Source organism: Crocodylus siamensis, chromosome 11 (genome assembly GCF_052110815.1).
Source record: "Crocodylus siamensis isolate JL-2025a chromosome 11, ASM5211081v1, whole genome shotgun sequence".
In the NCBI taxonomy this organism is placed as follows: Eukaryota; Metazoa; Chordata; order Crocodylia; family Crocodylidae; genus Crocodylus; species Crocodylus siamensis.
Window position 1 is genome coordinate 63324445 of NC_143405.1, and position 19082 is coordinate 63343526.

A 19082-nucleotide genomic window follows, 5' to 3' on the forward strand; every position below is an offset into this window, starting at 1 on the left:
GTGTGTGAAATGAGCTGTAGTTCTGCAATCTACTCCTAGAAATGAAGTATTTGGTAAGGAAGATTCTCCTGGCAACACCTGGCTTGACCCCTGCAACGCAGAACATGTAAACCCAGTTTGTGCCAAGCATTATGACTGGGATTTTTAATAAGTTTCTTTCTGTTTGTCCATGAGCAGACTTGCTGCTGAATCGCATGTGCTGCCACACTGTGGTGTACGTGTTCAAAAGCCTTTTGTGGGGGCAATTTTAGCACCACTGAGAATTGCTCAGGGAAACTGTCACTAGTGTCGATGGTGGTATGCTGCATTACATGTGCACACCTACCTTTTTTTAAGCATGCTTCTGGACAGGGGGGTTGGATCCATGTTTCTTTAACCAGTCATAATGGCTTGGGTGCCTTGAATAAACGAAGCTTTATATTGACATCAAATATATTGTATTTCAAAACAAGTTAGTGCGGGAGCAGGATGACCTGAGGCATCCTGATCTAATAAGCCACGTACTGAAACTCTTATATTTTTATGCCTTTGGGAGTGACTCAGCCAGGGCTGTATGTAGTACTCCAGTTGGACGCAGAATATTGTTGGAGTGGAAATAGAGTTCATAATAGAAATTACCTGTGAAAAGAGATGCTTCTGGTATAGTGGGAGTGTGCATACAATGGGGTGACCTCTGTAGCTTTGTGATAGTTAGGTATGAAAACGCTGGATCGTGCTGGATGAGTCTCCAATGTGTCAGTGCTTTGTGACACTGAAAATGTCATGTGCAATTGGTGGGACTTCACGCTTTGTGAAACCGGGTTGTTTCTCAGGCGTAGGGTCAGAATGCCCTGTTTACTTAGATTTTGTGAAAAGCAATATTAAGTCATTAAAGTTTTTAAAGAGCCTGAAAAATTGTCAGGATGGTTTAGGGCTAGTTTGAAATGTCAGTTATAAGTGTGCTTAAGCCTCAAATACTGGCTGAAGAGAAATTTTAATGACAAAGTTATGAAACTGGCACCTCCTGGCAAGATGGTAATTTTTTTTTTATTTTTTTTTTTACAGCTCTTGGTTTATGGTTGCTTGATGAATACAGCAGATTAACTCTAATCAGAAGTTTCCCATCTAGGGAAGGAAAGTGGATAATTGTATATGGTCTGTAGACCTAGTTTGATCTGGTGGGGTACAACACGAATCCTGCATCCTTTTTGTTTACGACCATTGTAGAAAGAAGCACAAGTTCTCTTAATGAGATGTGTTCATAACTGAAGCATTGTGCTTAGTAAAAAAAAAAAAAAAAAGGCTTCATATAATCAGAATATTTCTATTAAATGGTCTGTTTAAGAATGCTTCATAATTTAAGGCCACCGTGTAATTACAGCAATTGAAATAGAAAGGTTTCCAAATGAAAGTAGCACTTGAATCAGTTTAATTTTTTAAACCTACAATGACTGATTTAGGTTTGAGAGAGATCGGTAATGTTCATATAAGGATGAAAATGTTTAGACCTCAAAATTGAACTTCTGTTCTGGCCTCTGTTCTTATGTAAGCGCTCCATCTGGAGCGTTGGAAAGTGAGAGTCGAGAGGGTAGTCTAAAGTTAGGTGGAAAGTGGGTCTAGGTGGTACCTTGGAGACTAACTTGCTCCAAGAGGCATGAGCCTTTGCAGACAGCAACCTACCGCTTCAGATGCTATGAAAGGACTGGCAGAAAGAAAGGGTTTTATATGGAGAAGAAGGGACACCTCTACGGGAGTAGATCGATGGGCTCGGTTGAGATGAACAAGGCAGTTAACACCTCGAGGGACAACAGTGTTAATAGTAGTCCAGATAATGGGATAAGAATCTGTAGTTCCTGTTGAGACCATTCACACTGTCCAGCCCATGGATGGTGTCTTGTTCCATTTCAGTGTTGAAGCTGTTTGTTTTTTTTGTTTGCTCGTATAAGGACAAAGTGATGGGACGCCGGGAAGGTTAAAGGGTTCTGCAGGTTTGGGACTCAGTCAGATGTGTATCAGTTCATTTTCTTAAATAGGTAGCAGAGGGGGCACTATAAGCAAGCGATGGCATGTATCAGGGTGGCCATGTATCACAAGTACACTGGGGGGAGGGGGCAGGCAAGCAGACATTTTCTTGTCTGTGCCTCAGTTTCCCCCATCTGTATAATAGGAATTATACAATTTCCTGTCATTTGTTAAAAAACTAATTTTTTGCACTGTGGGGGGGAGGTAATGTTCGGGTAAGATAATGCAGGGAGCAGAAAGTGGAGCAGCAGATCAGGTAAAGGAAAGGGATCCGAGTGGCACTGGGAGGGTGCAGGGCTATTTTAGCATGCCTGCCAAGAAGGTTGGTCCCAGTAGCATAGCCGATGCTGGTGGAGGGGCAGGTGAATAACACCTGGATGTTATAATTGGGGGTGTTTGGTGCAGCAAAGGACGTGGTCTGTACTGATAAGGGATGGTGCCTGGCATAGGGGGCTCTAGCAAGGCTTGGTGAGAATTAGAGCGAGGCAGTCTGTTGCTGGAGAGACGTTTGATGTCGGGGCTGGGAATCTGGGGGAGATTTAGCAAGACCCAAGTGTCTGCTTTGGAGACGTAGCCCATGCAAGAAACCCAGACCCTTCAGCCTTCAGTTTTTGCTGAAAATCATTCGTGCCCAATTGCTCATTCTAAGGCCTAATGTTCACACTAAAAGGGAGTGCACAAGCATGGACTAGCTAACAGGAGGCGGTGTTCATTGGGAGGCACTGGAATTGGAGACGGGAGCTCTGGGTTCCTCCGCGGCTGCACTAGCGGCCTGCTAAGCAAGAGCATTTGCTGGTCCGTGCCTCAGTTTCTCCCATCTGTATAATAGGAATTATCCTGTCATTTGTAAACCGTGTTGAGATCTATGGAAGGTAGCTCACTAAAACAGGCTATTAAAAAGAAAACGTACGCTCTCAGTTGTAGGCTGCACATCATGTCTTTTTTTTTTTTAATGGTGTGAGAGAGAGACTATAAAAATAATAACTTGGCCAATTATATAGCTCACTGCCAGCCCGCGTATTGAAGATCTTCTCATATATGCACAGTTTCTTTCATTTCAGGTTAATATTGCGGCTCGTTAGGGAAATCCCAGGAAGTCTTCTAATTTAAAACGTGTATCTTGTCATTGGTTTTACTTGTGGAAATCCAGGTGTGCTGGGAATTTTGGAGCACCCGTGGGAGTAACGCTTGCAGCTCCTAATGGCATTCAGGGTCCTGCCTGGGCATTTAAAAATCAGGTTTGAGTTTATGAAATGCTGCCTTCTACTAAGTAGAGACTTTGAGGTCCGCACGTTTAGCGGTCATGAATGGTCTTGTGCTTTTACAGCTGATGAAGAGGAAAAAAAGGAGGAGGAGTACATGAAACAGAGACCTGGTTAGTGCAACTCGTGCGGCAGCCATTTTACAAGCCCAGCAATTGAGATTAATGTTATTGCATCCCCTTTTGTGCTGGTTATGGCTTGGTATAAGTTTTGCTCCTTGGATGCTGTTTTTTATGAGTCATCTAAATTGACCTCTCCTGCCTTTAATTTAGAATGTAATCACACTCCTGCAGGAACGCCAGGAGAGGAGAGAGCTGCTGCCTCTGCACTTGATTGCATTACCAGACTATTGAGTAAACACCTATTTGGATGTGGGAGCTTACAACTGAGTGCACCAGTAACTTTATTTTCCACCCTGGGGACCTGTAGCTGGAAATGGCAGATGTAGGCAGCGGTTAGTGCACATTGGGCCAAACTCAACAAGTGCCTTCTGGTGCTAGTCCACTGCTGTATTATTTTTGTCGTTCAACTGTTGCACCGTGCTATATCTGGTTATTCAGCAAGGTCCTGTTGTGCAGGGTAGTGTATGAACATAGCACAGGCGTTACGGCATATGCCAAAGGCGGCTTACCATCTGGGTCTGAAACCAGAGGAAGAAGCAGATACAAGAAACGGAGGGAGCACCAAGAGACTATGCAACGATGCATCTCTGGACACCCGATGCATATTCATGGTTGAGAGTGCTTTTTTGCTGGCCGTGTAGCAGGAGGGAGTTTGAAAGAGGGGCTTTGCAAGGTTGATGAGAAGGTTTTTCAGATGTATCTAGAGACCCCCTCATGTATGAGGGGAAGCGTTGGAAAAACCTGAAGCCGATTGCTGGAAACTTTACAAGTAGGTGACAAGTAGCCAAGTAGCTTTTACACTGGACCATTGCATGCTTTGCGAGGCATTGTGCATCCTTTTTCACGCTCTGAAGCCTTAGAAGTGGCCAGTTGAAGTATTATCAGCATTTCCAGGGCAGTTGTCCTTTGGACTGACCTTCCAGTGAGTCTTATAGTGAAAGTGCCTCCTCTTTATACCTCTAGCACCACATCCTGAGCACTCAAGCTCTCGTCACTGCTAAAGCTTGCATCTAGTACTTGAGACCTGTGGCTTGGGGGTGAGGGGCCGGGGGCTTTTCTCTGGGTCTCAGGTAAGCCACTAGCTAGCAACAGGCGTGTCTGTATGAGCGGGACTTCTGTGCTTAAAGTGGTGGATATGGGAATCGGGGTCCATTGCCTGCTAATCCACAGGCTTTTCCTGTGACTTTAGAGCAATCGCTGTTTTTTTGGTGCTTTATTTCACCTCTTGTAGACCAAAAAAAATCTCTGTCTTCCTAAGCATGTTATGAAGGCATTTGAGCTCTTCAGGTAGAAGCTGGTAAGTGTCACCCTTATTGCTAGCCCACCTTTAGGTGACAGATTCCTACCTGGTAAGAGGTACCTTCTGCAAGTTGGCCATTCCCCGTCTGCTCACGGCTTGCTCTGTGGGGCTGTCACCTGGAGATTTCTAATAAAGGTGGGAAGAAACAGGGACTCTTTATTTTCAGTTCTGGAAGAAGTGTTTAAAAGAAACCAGAACAAAACCCCCAGCTTTGAGCAATTTAATAGAATATAATTGTGGGATGTGTCACCCATAGGATCGAACTAGATCCTCCATTGGAAAGTCTCCCAGTCAGATCCATGGGCTTTGAATCGGACCTGAGCTACGCCGGCACAGGGTGCAATCCAAGTTGTCAAGGTAAAGCTCCTGAAGCGGCTGTTGTGAAAGGCAGTGGAGCAAAATTGCAGAGTACCCCATCGTCTCCACGTCAGAAGATAGGTCTCCGGGCTGCGGGGAGGCAGAAAGGACAACGGCTGGCTGCGACTTGCAGCGGCGCTCATTGCCGAGCTGTTGTTGGGATGGTTTAGTTGTTAGCTACACACGCCCTGTGCCGTTATGACAGCAGTGAGGTCAAGGACAAATTTTTGATAGAAAACCTTATCTTTTGCGCTGGGGGAGAGAGGTGATGCTTGAATGAGAGGCCCAGGGGCTGACGGCTGGTTGTGATTGACAAGCTCCGCATTTTAAAACTTGTGGGTGTGTACGTTATTTGGGGGTTTTTTGGTTTTTTTACAGACCCAAAAATGGTGGAAAATACTGCGTGGGGCGTCGAATGAAATTCAAATCCTGCAACACTGACCCATGCTCAAAGCTGAAGAGGGACTTCCGCGATGAGCAGTGTGCTGACTTTGATGGGAAGCATTTCAACATTAATGGTCTACCTCCTAACGTGCGTTGGGTTCCTAAGTACAGCGGAAGTAAGTGCACCGGGAAAGGGTCAGGCACACCGCGCGAAAGAGACGAAATGGAGAATAACACCACCTTCTGCCTTTGTAGTTCTCATGAAAGATCGGTGCAAGTTGTTCTGCAGAGTAGCAGGAAATACTGCCTACTATCAGCTCAGGGACCGAGTCATTGATGGCACCCCCTGCAGCCCAGACACAAATGACATCTGTGTGCAAGGCCTGTGCCGGGTAAGTAGTCTTCCTCCTCCTGTTTAACAAGAGTTTTTTTTCTTGTTCGCGTGGCAGAGATCACTTGTTTGGCCTGTTTTCTTGCTTTGTTTTTCACCATTATTTGCATGGGCGCCTATTAGCAGGGCTTCTTTGGATCGCCTCGGTGGTGGGTCTGGAGTTCTCAAAATGGCTTGGCACATACAACATGGGCCAGATTTTAGAGAGGCCTGAGCAAAGCACCTAAGGGCAGCAGGTCTTTGAAATATCACTCAACACACAGAGTGCAGGATTCTTTGGAAAATCTGGCTTTCGGTATTGCGGTTTATGGGGGGCTGAGCCCCAGTCTACCCCCAATTTCAAGGGGGGGAGGTGCTGGCAAAATCTAGCACTGGGCTTGCTGGAAAATCAGCCCCTGGAGGAATTCATTTTTCCATTCACGCTTTTTTCCCCTCCCATTCAACAGTTCCAGTTCCTCTGTCGAGGAACAACCTATTTAGGATGTCTTTTCATGCTGCACTGCCCTTGTACCAACTGGATAATGTTGCCATGCTGTTCTTGAGCCTGGAAAGCCCAGACACGGGGCCACACACACCGCCCCTTGGGACCTGGGGGCACTAGTGAGAACTAGGTTATAATAAACTGTCTGCTCTGGAAAGAAATCCCCCTCCCCTGATCTTACTGCAGTGTGCCCATGGCAGTGGGAGCATCTCGCTTCGTAGCCATGTTCTGTTTTAAAAAAAGGATCCATTGTGAATGGTTACACTGCAAGCTAACCAAGCACAGGGAAATTAGAAAGCTTTCCTGGCGGTGGTGTCTGTACACAAATCACTAGCCTGACTTGAAGACCTGTACAATTCCGTCGTCTTTAATATTTGTCGAATGTGTCTTTTAACTGTGTCTCTTAAAGCAAGCGGGATGCGACCATGTGCTGAATTCAAAAGCAAGAAGAGATAAATGTGGCGTTTGCGGCGGTGATAATTCTTCATGCAAAACGGTTGCAGGCACATTTAACACAGTGCGTTATGGTAAGAATCTGTTGCTAAAAACTTTGTACAGAGAAAAACACAGGCCTATAAAACCCTTAATCACCCATAATCTACAAAAGCACTAATGTAAAATGCGAAACCCCTCCAGCTGCAGCATAGTCTCTTTTGGAACTATTTATGTTCCCCAGACAACAAGTATTGGTTTCTATATGAGTTGGGTCATTTTGCCATTTCCCTTCCCCAGTAAAAAGCAAATGAAATGGCTTCATAATAGCCTTGAGTTTCTGTTAAATCTTTTCTAGGTTATAATACTGTGGTCCGCATACCAGCTGGTGCTACAAATATTGACGTGCGTCAGCACAGTTACTCAGGGAAACCAGAAGATGATAACTACCTTGGTAAGCTGTAAAGCCTGTGAGGATCTGGAGTCGGGCTGCATTGAGGTTTGCAAGTTGCTAGCCTTCCCTGTTGCGGAAAATTCAGCACTTGCTTACCAAGAAATATTTCATTGTCAAAAGTAAATGCATAATGTCCAAATGCACTAGATGTAATTATGCTTGCCCCATGCAGAGGTTTAGTTACTAACAAGGCCCCTCCTTGCTGTTGAATTTGGGCAGCTCACAGATTTGAAGCAGTTGATTTATAAAATGAAGCGAAGTGACACAGGATGCTCATCCCATCATGTAGGTGGGCACTGAGGCACCAACATGTTTTACCCCAGGTCAGGCAGGAAAATCTGCCTCTGAGCTGAGGAGTGAATCCAGGTTGTCAGGGTATGCCCTGCAGGTTGCATCTTCATCTACATCAGCTGGGGTATAATGACCTGGGTACCTGTGGCAGGGCAGACATGGTAGTACAGGCTTGAGCAGATGTGTGTGCTGGCAACCACTGCACTTGGGCTCCTGGAGATGTACTTTGGCTCCTAGCATTTGCTGTGTATTCCCTGCTGCAGTTACTCCAGCTAGCTAGATTTTATGGGCACATCATGCATGCATTTTCCTGTTGCAATGTGGATATACCTTATGCATGTGCAGAACAGTCATTTACAGTTTGTTCCCTATGGTTTAGGGTGGAAATCTGTCCCTGTGGGTGGATTTCATACCTGGGCAGAGGCCCAACACATTGAAACCCTGCTTATGCCCCCAGAATAGGGCCCGTTCCATCTGTAGCACAGCTAGGAGTAAGATCCCAGTTTGAGACTCAGGCCTTGAGGTTAGCCTAAGATTTCCAGCTTCGCTGAACTTAGTGTCCCCTCTCCCCTTCCTTTGCCCACGCCCTGTGTCTGGCTGGGTGAGCAACACTGCCATGCAATTTGCTTTCTCTTATCTGCATCTCTTTTATCTGTACAAGAGGACTGCTCTCATTTTTGCAGGTGACTTTGTGCCAACAGGAGGGTGCTGTTGCTGCAGTTGGGTTTATGCCCCACCCCCTTTAAAAAGACATGTTTCACAAAAAATAAATGTACCAAGGTGCAAGTGCATCTGCTTTCCAGGGCTTGGGTGTCTGAAGGGATCCAGGTGCTAAATCTCCTACTGTGCAGGAGGCCAGTGGGCAGTCAGCATGCCACTCGTATCCATGCCGTCCCTTGAAGCAGGGCAATGCTCCGGGGTGAATGTCAACCTGTCTCGCTAATGGACTTGCTTTGACCCCTGGAAGGGAGACATGGAAGCACCCCTGAGTGTGGCTATAACAGACAATATTGCAGCTTTTGTGCCCATTACAGTGGGCAGAGCCTTGCAGAGCAGAACTTGCTGGGCATGAAGGGCACAGCAAACTACACCTTGCCAAGGAGTGAAGTGGCTGGCTCCTACCCAAAGGCCTGGAGAGGGGTGGTGAATCGCAGCTCCTTCATGCAAGTCTCTACAGCTCTTTAACAAAGAGGATTGTCACTCGGCCAAAGAATAGGAAGACCCTGGTGGGAAAGGGCTTACGGGGCTGTCCTCGGTACATCCCGCTGCTCAGCCTACAGTGCAGTCATTGTTTTAACTCCCACCACGACATTCACTCCAAGCATAGGGGCCACCCATGTCAATCTGGTTGCCCAACGGAGCCGTACTAGGCATCTTGCCATTCCTTGCATTGCTAATTTATGGCAAAGTCCATTACTGTTGCATGTGCAGAGGATCCTGGTGGTCCATGAGGCTGGCCTGGCCAGCCAGCGTCTGCAACCAAGGCACTTGAGGAGGGGATGTGGCCTGCATCACAGCCTGCATATTTATAACCCATCAGCTAATTAAAATGAGATTGAGGAGTGGCCTGGTGACCAAGAGAGCACCACTTTCTAAACACTTTCTGCCCTTCTCTAGAGGAAGCAAGTCCTCTTAGTCCTTCACTTCCCTAGAAAGGATTTTGTGTAGTTTCTTTATCCATACCCAGAACAGCCCACCCTGTCCAGCTCCCTGGACCCAGAGGGGACATCTCAGTTCTTCGTAGAAGGCCTTTAATCTTCTGGTGAAGCCTGTAAGCAAATCTTCTTTAACGCTGTAGGGTAGATGCCTGCTGTGGCTTCTTGAACTGAATATTGCTGGTAAAGCATCTCTTCGTGTTGGGGCTAAATAAAAACAAATGAGAAGGGTGCATGCATACAGCTATTTCACAGTCCGCTGAGTGTGAAATCACGGGGCCTCGGCAGCGTGGACCTTGTAGTAGTATTTGATGTTATCGTCGGGTCTGAGATGCATAAACATTATACCCCATAGTTAAAGCTCCGCTAAATGGAGTGGAATCCTTTAATATGTTTTACTCCATTAAAGCCTCCGGCATACAGAGCATGATTGGGTCTGGCCTCTGCCTTGCGAGGAAGTTTTTCTGCCCATGCACATGTGTTTGGTCCTGAGGGATATGCTAGAATTGGAAAATGAGGGTGCAAAGGGACCTCAGGAGGTCATCTCGTCCAACCCTCTACTCCAAGCAGGACATGCGTTGCTTCATCCCTCCTAGTCCGGTGTAAAACTCTCCTTTGGAGCACTGGTGTTAGCTGTGGGGTTTTCAGTAGAGGGCTGTGTAGTAACAGAGCTGTGATGGGTGAAATGGTGGGGAAACTAACTTAGGAAATTAGCTCCATAATCGCATTAGTGTGAAGTTGTGCAGCAGACTGCTGTTTTCAGGAAGCCGTTCCTCTTACAAAGCATGGCTTTAAGCCTTCAGTGCTTTGCATACCTTAAGGTTGAGGGGAGGGGGGGCGGGGAAAAAGATGCTGGCCAAACTCTTTGTAATTCTCCACTGGAATGTGAGAGCAAGGCAGCTCGCTTCTACCGGATGGACTTTTCCGTGTGCACCCAAGTGAAAGCAAAAGGGTCCCGAAACCTGCCGTGCTTTACGGCCAGCGGAGGACGGGGCTGGCCAGGTCATCTGTGCACCTCTCCTTTAGCAGTATCCAGGGTGCAGCATGCATGCACGCCTTAAAGGAACGTGACCTGTTACCACACTGGCGGCCTGTCAGTGCCGTACTTAGGGCCCCTCTTTGTTGCAGTTACGGTGTGGGGTACGTCTGCACCAGGTCCCCAGTGCTTCTGGGAAGTGTCTGTCTGGAGTAAGCCCCATCCACCTGCTCCCTCTTCTGCATACCAAGTGTAGGCAGGTCCTTCGTCTCCTAGCAGAGAGCCATAGCACTAGTGTTGGAAACCCAGCTGTCCCCCGCCCCCCAGGGTCCCCTGGCAGGAGGAGATAAAATGACATTTGCACAAATGAAGAAGACACGGTTGTGGGGTAGGCTCTCTCCTGAGATGAAGGCAGGGCACTTATAGCTGCAGCTGGTCCAGGTCCAGCACTAGGATAAGTTGGACATCTCTGGGCAAAGCCCCTAGTAGTCACTTTGATTCTCCTTGCGTGCCCAGCCTCTGACGAGCGTTGTGACTCCTGACTTGCCCTGCTATTTGCTCTGCTTTCCTTGGGAAAAGAGAGCTGATGCACGAAGTCGGATCTTGCTGCACTCCCTGGGCCAAGCCTCTGGCCTGGGGGCATTGCCAGCATACCTGCTGCGTCCTGCAAGCTGCTGAGCTCCCCGTGGCTTCAGGCATTGCATTTCCAAAGCTGCATGGCCCAAATCTCCCGTAAGCAAGGCCTCCGCTGAAGCTGGTGGAGCTGCTGCAGTTTGCAGAGCTGAGGTCTGGCCCACAGTGGATAAATGTCCCTGTGCATGGGGCATCCTTTACTGGACAGGTGTCAGATAAAGCATGCCATCAGGCATCCCCACGCACAAGGTCCTTATGTATGTTTGCCTTCCGTGCTCTCCGCAGCCTTGTCGAACGGCCACGGGGACTTCATCTTAAACGGGGATTTTGTCGTCAGCATGTTCAAAAGGGAAATCAAAGTGGGGAACGCCGCGATTGAATACAGCGGGTCGGACAATGCCGTTGAGAGGATCAATTCTACGGATCGCATCGAACAAGAAATAGTCCTTCAGGTAGAAGATGCCTGCCTCTTTCCTGGGGGTCCTGGACAGTGAAGCCCCCTGGTTCACGCTTGCGCTTCTCCTTTCAGGTCTTATCGGTGGGTAACTTATATAACCCTGATGTCCGATACACGTTCAATATCCCGATTGAGGACAAGGCTCAGCAGTTTTACTGGGATGTCTATGGTCCTTGGCAAGCCTGCAGCAAACTGTGCCAAGGTAGGTGCTTTGGGGGGGCTTTAAATCAGTTAGGTCCTTTTCAGATTAGTGATCTTGAGATTTGCTTCTCCTGTAGTTATCTTGATCGTGGCCCTGCGTTGCGGGGGTGGTACCTGCCTCGGACCGGCTGGTAACGTGTAGCGCTGGTCTGGTGCTTCCCATCTGCAGAGCGCTTCCCGAGCCATCTCTCGCAGATCCGCACAGCGCCCATAAGGTGCTGTCACAATAGGCAGAGAAATAGCAGCCAGTGAAAGTTGAGATACAGAGGGGTTATAGGATGTTTACAGCACTGCAGATGGGACAACTGGCAGTACTGGGCCTGGGTTCAGGAGCTCCTGACTCCCAGTACGCTGTTCTCTGGGACAGACCCCTCTCCCAGTCATCAGCTGGACTAAAATATGCCTAGATGATCCAGTCCTCTCTGGTGCAGATTTGGTGCCTATGTCCTTTCCTATTTAACCCCTATATCCCTGCGTCCAAAGGACATCAGAGCACGGTGGATTCCCTCTCCCCTTTCTTTTTTTCTTTCCTTTTTTCTTTTCTTTCCTCTTTCCTTGTTTCTTTCCTTTCCTTTTTCCTTTTCTTATGCTAGTTTAAAGAAACAGAGGGATGCCCAATGGGATCACTTTTTCCATATCTTTTGAAACTTTTTTTTTTCCCTCCTTAGGGGAGCGAAAAAGGAAACCCATTTGCACCAGAGAATCTGATCAGCTCATGGTGTCCGATCAACGATGCGATCGCATCCCTCTGCCAGACCCGGTCACGGAGCCCTGTAGCACAGAGTGTGAGCTAAGGTGTACCCTTCTCTCCCGTTTATTAGCACTACGTAGTATGTTTATTGGTGGGTCTCCTTTCTTTTTTTTGCTCCTGGTTGTGATTACTGGTTCTCTGTGGCTTTACTAGCTGAAATGGGTGATAATGTTGCATTCAGCTTCTGCAGATTAAAACTCTTAACACTCAACTAAGAGTGAACAGTGCTTGCTGGCCAAAGTTGTCACAGGGGCCCGTTTCTTCCATCTTTCCTTTCTTTGGTGAAAGAAGCGCTCAGGGTAAGAAGCATACCTTTTTATGTAGTGCTGCATCGTCTCAAAACACGATTGAAGCAGGTGCAGTTTCTATCCTGACCTGATCACAACTGCTAGGAATTGAAAACTTGTTTCTCAGTTTAAAAAAAAAAAAAAAAAGTACATCTAAAGCCAGGTGAGTAGCTGATGCATGCATTTAACATTTAGAGTCATTGGGACTGCTCCTGTGCTTCAAATTAAATGTGTGCTTATGTGTTTGGCTGGATCGGGGGCCATAGACAGACAGCTGCCTGGGAGGTGTATTCAAATGATTCGAACGATAATACGGGAGAATATCATTTAAAAAAACTAAAACGTGAGTTCCAAAAAATAAATGGAATTAGTTGTTTCTAGAGTTGTGTAACTTTTGCCCCTAAGAGCTAAAGTGTGGTGCTGCTGGGGCACTTCAGAGGTGCAGACTGTTGTTTGAATTGGGAATTAAGCTGGAAACGGGGTGGTTCTCGTCACTGGCAGGAGATCGGGTTGTCGTGGTAACGGCTGGAGCATTACTCTGTTGCCATTGCAACACTTCGGAGGCTTGAAAAGGGGAAACGGGGAAGTTTGCAAAATAGCAACAGATTTAAGAGCAGCCGCTCCAAAGCCTCCCCACCTTCTTGTCCTAATAGCTGTGCCGGAGTTTGGCTTCGTGCCTCACTAGAGGAGTTTTCTATTTTCTGTGCAGAAGACTCTAATTTGAGGTCTAATCAAATGTCTTTTGGTGCCAGAAGGACTCTTTCCAGTGGCTTCAAGCCATCTGATTTAATACATTCCCATGCACTTTGTTCTGACCAGCATTTGACCAAGGTGCTGGAGGGCCCCTCATTCGAGTGGGCTCAGGACCTCGCAGGATCCAGCCCCCCTTTGCAGGCAGCCAGGACATGGGATTGCAGTCAGGTGATTGCAGCTGTCTCCTAGCAGGACAACACCGCAGCACCCGCTCTTTCTGATTGAGACACACGGTGAAGGGCATCCTGTCATGAGCACTCCTTGCTTGGGAGAAGAGGGGCATGCCTGGAAGGGAGTAGGCTAGTGAAGCCAAGAAAAATGCGTAATCTTTGAAAAGAAATGCACAAGCAATCGGGACTCGTGGTAGAGGTGGTATCTTTTATTAGGCCAACTAGATTTTTGCAAAATAAAAATCTTTAATTGCAAGCTTTCAGGTACAAACACCCTTCATGAGGCATCGGAGAAACCTGGATACCATTTCCAGGCTTTGTGATTCCTAGTCACCTGCCCTCTCTGCTAGATCATTCTCTCATTTGCTTTTTATCTGGATAACCTTCCTTGATCGAGCAAGGCCCAGAAGGCTAAAGCTAGGGGGTCCCCACTGAAATGAGTAGATGACATGTTTAAAACTAACATGAGAGAGGACTTTTTGTATGCAACGTGTAGTTAGCTTGTGGAAATCATTGCCACAGGAGGTGGTGGCTAGCTAGGTTCAAAAAGGGACTGGATGAATTCATGGAGGGTGGCTGTAATAATGGTTGTTGAACAGAAGAGTTGGAGATGTTTCCTCAGGCCTCTCTAAGCCTATGAATGGCAAATGCCAGACTGGGTGTCGAATAGAGGACAGATCAGTAGATATATCTGGTTCAATGCTCTTCCTGTGTAGCATCCACTTCTACCCCTACTATTTACTTCTAGGGGTAGGTAGAAAAGCAGGGGTAGAAGCAGGGATACTGAACTAGATGGACCGCTGGTCTGACCCAGGGTGGCATTTCTCATGTTACTCGGGGGTTATGGAGTGAGAAATCCCAGCACTGGGAAATAAATGCTCTGTTACCAGCCTTGATGAGTTGGAGGTTTTTGCAGCTGTGTGAGCAGGGTACCACTGGAGAGCCCGTTTGCCTGCATGGCTGGGGTGCTGGTAAAGCAAACTTCAGCACAGCTACGTGGCAAATCTAGCATCAGCAACAGCAGCCTGTGGGTCCTTGCCCTTCACATGGGGAGCAGCATGGTGGCAGTGTTTAGACTCTCCTTGAGATAACATTTTGCACCCCTGGGCTTGCAGTCTTAGTGGCAGGCACCTCATCTCCAAGCCCCAGGAGTGGGGAAACCTGACCAAAGCCTCAAACTATGCATATGAAGAATATCTGAGGCCAAAAATAGCAAGTTATTGGGAACCTCAGGGTTTCTACATCATACTGCATGGACTACAGCATGGAGAGGAAACCTGCAAACCTTTTAACCCAAGACAAGTGTCTGAATCCTCCGCCTCGTTGCAGTTCAGAGATCGCAGCAGGGGGCTTGGAAGTGTTGCTGAGGGATTACACTGCACTGAAAGCTCCTGGGTTTTAGAGAGGTGCTTGTCTGAACATGGGACTAGACACCAAGAACTGCCCGATTCCAGTCCTTGCTCTGGTGCCATGATCTCAGCCATGACACTTGGGCTCTTGTGGCCTTGGTTTCCCAATCTGTAAAAAGGGGGCTTACCTCCCTCTCAAGTCATACAAAGACAAATTGGCTGAGGTTTCTAGAGCTCTGTGAAGATGCAAAGCAGTGAGTGTTTCATAGTGAGTTAAACCTGCATCAGTCAAGGTTATAAACTCCTTATTTCTGTGCAATGCAACTATAATCCGATGTGTTATCCACATATTGGTATCAGAAGCAACCACTTCTTTTTCTTCCTCCTCTTTCCTCGCAGTTCAGTTTATTCACTCTGTTCTCAGGGGCTTTCTGTTTGGGATGACCCGCCCAGGGGCACCATTACTGAAGGGTTTCTTTGTGTGTGTGTGTGTGTGTGTGTGTGTGTGTACGGACACCCAGGTGGCACATTGCCAGGAAAAGCGAGTGCAACGCGCAGTGCGGGCTGGGCTACCGGACCGTCGAGATCTACTGCACAAAGCACAGCAGGGCTGAAGGGAAGACGGAGAAAGTGGACGACCGATTCTGCAGCAGCCAGCCGAAGCCCAGCACCCGGGAGAAGTGCGTCGGAGAATGTAACGTAGGAGGGTGGCGGTATTCGGCCTGGACGGAAGTAAGTAAAGGCTTGGCAGGGCGATCTTCATCTTATTTTAGATGCAGATCTGTAGCCTGTGTGTTCTTGGCAGGTCTTGCGTGAATGGTGTAGAGAAGACGCAGTAAGGAAGGTAGCTTTGGAAAGTGCCACTTGTCTTCCTCTGGCTGCCCTATTTGGTTGCTTCCTTATTTTGGAGCCTTCTCCAAAATAGACTGTCAATCAGTTGGTCCTTCATCAGGAGGCATGTGGCTGGCAGCTGCAAATGGCTCCTGGAATCGGCATGTGGTTAAATGGACTCTGATTTTACTGCTTTTCCAGTGAGTGAGGAGGCAACCTGTAGCTCAGCCACCCTCGCTTTCTCTGCTGGTTGGGTCTGCTTGCACAACTCCTTTTACCATCAGTAGGACCTTGTGGGCAGATGGGCTTTGCAGTCAGGCCCCAAATATGAAATGAAAGAGCCAGGAGTGTTTCATGAATTGCACTTGTTGAGTTGCACTGCAGCTAGTTATTCTAGGACATACACGGAGACTAAGGTTTCTTTACACCATTCAAGCATCAACCTATGTCATAACCCCAGCAAGGGTTGGGTTTTTTTAAATTTATTAAAATAGTTTGGTCAAGCATTTACTCCATTCAGAGAATGCTGCTGCATGCTAGATTGGAGTGAAAAGACTGGAGAGGATAGCTCTGGTCAGAGAGAAGATGGAGAAAAATGCAAAGCAATGCCTGGGAAAGGGAGGTGGAATCCAACCTGCTAGTTATCCCAATACCAGAACAGGGGGCAAGTATTTATTGAATTGAGGAGGCAACCCATTTAAAATGAACAAGGTTGTGTTGGGTTTTTTTGACAGACCCTCAGATTAATCTGTGGAACTCATTGCCACAAGAGGATGTTGTTAACAACAATAATCTTGATATAAGGAGTCACTAGATGAGGCAGGGACAACGGTGCTCACTTTGCTTCCCCATACGTGCTCACTTTGTTTCTTTTCCTTTAAGTGCTCCAAAAGTTGTGGCGGTGGCATGCGGAGAAGACGAGCCATCTGTGTGAACACCTTTAATGATGTGCTGGATGACAGCAAATGCAGTCAGCAGGAGAAGCTCACGGTGCAGCGCTGTAGTGACTTCTTGTGTCCCCAGTGGAAAACAGGGGACTGGTCAGAAGTAAGTCTCTCTTGTTGGGACGCCAAGGAGGCCTGCGCGTACCTGCCGTCTGGGGTTGACGCGCCTCTCTCCAACCCTGGCTAGGAAGAGCCAAATCCTCTCTCTTCCTGCACACCTGTAAGGTGGAAACCGTGTTGTCCTACTGTGAAAGGGGTTGTGTGAATTGGGGTGTAGGAGTCATTGCTGCTCTGGAGCGACTTTCCCTGCCTAGTAGTGTCTTCAGTGCCTTAACTGCATGACCGAGTACAGCCTTCCCCTTGCACCAGAGCTAGGGATTTTGGAGAAGCTCCTTAGGGCAGCCTTTAACCTGGGCTCTCATGTCTGTGCATAGACACCAAGGCAAAGAAGTGATACAAACCTTGTTCCCTTAAAAAGAGCTGTGCTCCAGCTTTGGCATTGAAGAGCAAGGCCACAGGTGGGGAGGAGACTGTTTGGGGTGTTCCCAGCATGGCAAGTGAAACATGTTGTGAGGCCTTTGCAAGGAGGTAGCAAGTGCTCCTGTCCCCAGCGGGTCCCTCTGATCTCGCCCTACACCGTCCACTTGGGCCTCCCCCCCAGGAGAAGCAATTCCTGGGACGCAATGTGAAGGGTAGTGCTGACGATAGCCCTGTAGTAAAGTTACACCGGTGTTGATCTGGCTACAGCCTCACTGAAGTTATTGGAGATTTACCTCTGAACCTGGCTCAGATGATCCTGTAAGAGTCATTAGTATTATGCACACTTCAACTGCATGGTTTTACTAAAAAGGCTATTCATAACCCTGACTTTTCTCCATGTTCTTTGGCTTTGTCTTTTTTTGACCCTGGTTGCGGGTTTTGTTTTGGGCCTGGTCATTCTCCTTTGGCCCCGCTCTGCACAAATGGTCATCTCCTAAAGGGCACCCCTGTAACTTTAACTTAGCTTGGACTTGTGAGCATTCGGTGCATACCTGCTTCTGGGCCACCAGCTGCTAAGCAGTGCTTGGAGGCAACCGGTTTTTGGCTCTCGGGCAGGTGCTCAGCTGGTGGCTGTCGCCAGAGCCCCGTTACCATCAGTGGATGCCTGGCCCTGAGCCTGAGGTCTGCTCCTTGCAGTGCTTGGTGACATGTGGGAAAGGGCACAAACATCGGCAAACCTGGTGCCAGTTCGGAGAAGATCGACTCAGCGACAGGTTCTGCAATCCGGAAACGAAACCAGATTCAGTGCAGACGTGTCAGCAGCAGGAGTGCGCAGCCTGGCAAGTGGGACAGTGGGGCCAGGTATGCCGAAGGACTCGCTTCCTTCCTTCTCCTGGGGCAACATGCCCCATGCAGCTCTGCCAAACACCTTGGCAAAAGCTTGTGTCTAAATTCGGTGGTGTATTGGTGTTAATTGGTTTACAGGAAGGCACTTGAATTCAGCACAGGGCCGGCCAGGACAGCCCCTTGCTGGGGGCTAAATTTAATTTGTGTTTTATAGCAATTGGGCCAAGGTTTTCAAAAATGGGTTTCCAAAGTTAGGTTATTAAAGCCACAGCTAAATAAATATCTCTACCATCCTCAGCTACCTCTGCCTATAATCAACCATTTTTCAGATCAGTTGGTTTTTGTGCTGTGCTCCTTCCTGGAGGCAGAATAAGCAGTGGGTGTGTCTACATGTGCAATTAAAGTGAAGCAATACATTCTGGAGCAGTTTGAGCCAGAGTAAAATACTCCCAGGCACAGCATCTACACATGCTCCTGGGACGGGAGCGATTTGAGCCAGGGTGGAGCAGGCCTGTGCTGGCAGGGGTCACAGGGGGTCAGTCCTGAGCTGTAGATAGTGACATTGGGTGGTGGAGAGGCTGGCTGGGCCACAAAGGTAGCAGGCAGGAATCTGGCCCCTGGCTGGCTGGGCTGACCAGGTGCAATTTATACCTGCGGCCAATGTCTACAGATGAGTTTATGTGCAGTAAATTACCCCAAGGTAAGATAGTATTGGCCCTGACAGTACTCTCCCTGATAGTACTCTCCCTGACTATGCTGTCTTACTGCAGTGTTGATTAGTTTATTGCAGCCTAACACTATTGCACGTGTAGATGGTGATGCTTTACTCCACAGCTAATTAGTCTCCTTTGCAGTTAAGTGCACATCTAGATGCAGTCAGTATGCACTGGTCTCTTTCAAAGTATTCTACTTTCTTGTTTTTTCTCTAAAAACTGTAGCTAGCTGTAGCTTTTATGAGCTAGTTAACAAAGAGAAAAGTTATCCAGTCCGCATGCATTACTGGCCAGCAAAATTATTCACAGTTGTGTTATGTTGCTGGAAGTCTGCAGGTAAAGCAATGTGACAGATTATAGTCTATTTATAGCCCACAGATGGCTAAATCATTTAAACACGTTTATATCTATATATGAATGCGGCAAATGAAGCGTGCAACTTGCTGATGGAAGTAGTGAATTAAATTTGACCTAATATTCTCTTGAAATGCCTGAAGCGGAGGAGAGAGGCTGCTTTTCTACGTCGTAGATATTGCTGCTTTTGCAGGGAGTTTCAAGTGC

General features: G+C 47.6%; 1 protein-coding gene across 1 annotated transcript in view; it reads left to right on the forward strand.

Moving 5' to 3' along the window:
- The window catches only part of ADAMTS9 (ADAM metallopeptidase with thrombospondin type 1 motif 9), a 105973-nt gene that overhangs the window by 37035 nt on the left and 49856 nt on the right, over positions 1-19082 (forward strand). The window contains exons 15-24 of the mRNA XM_090021152.1: positions 5421-5602; positions 5682-5818; positions 6708-6825; positions 7089-7184; positions 11025-11191; positions 11269-11398; positions 12066-12192; positions 15229-15439; positions 16421-16585; positions 17659-17823. Of these exons, the coding sequence (XP_089877278.1) occupies positions 5421-5602; positions 5682-5818; positions 6708-6825; positions 7089-7184; positions 11025-11191; positions 11269-11398; positions 12066-12192; positions 15229-15439; positions 16421-16585; positions 17659-17823 (1498 nt within the window). The remainder of the gene's footprint in view (positions 1-5420; positions 5603-5681; positions 5819-6707; positions 6826-7088; positions 7185-11024; positions 11192-11268; positions 11399-12065; positions 12193-15228; positions 15440-16420; positions 16586-17658; positions 17824-19082) is intronic.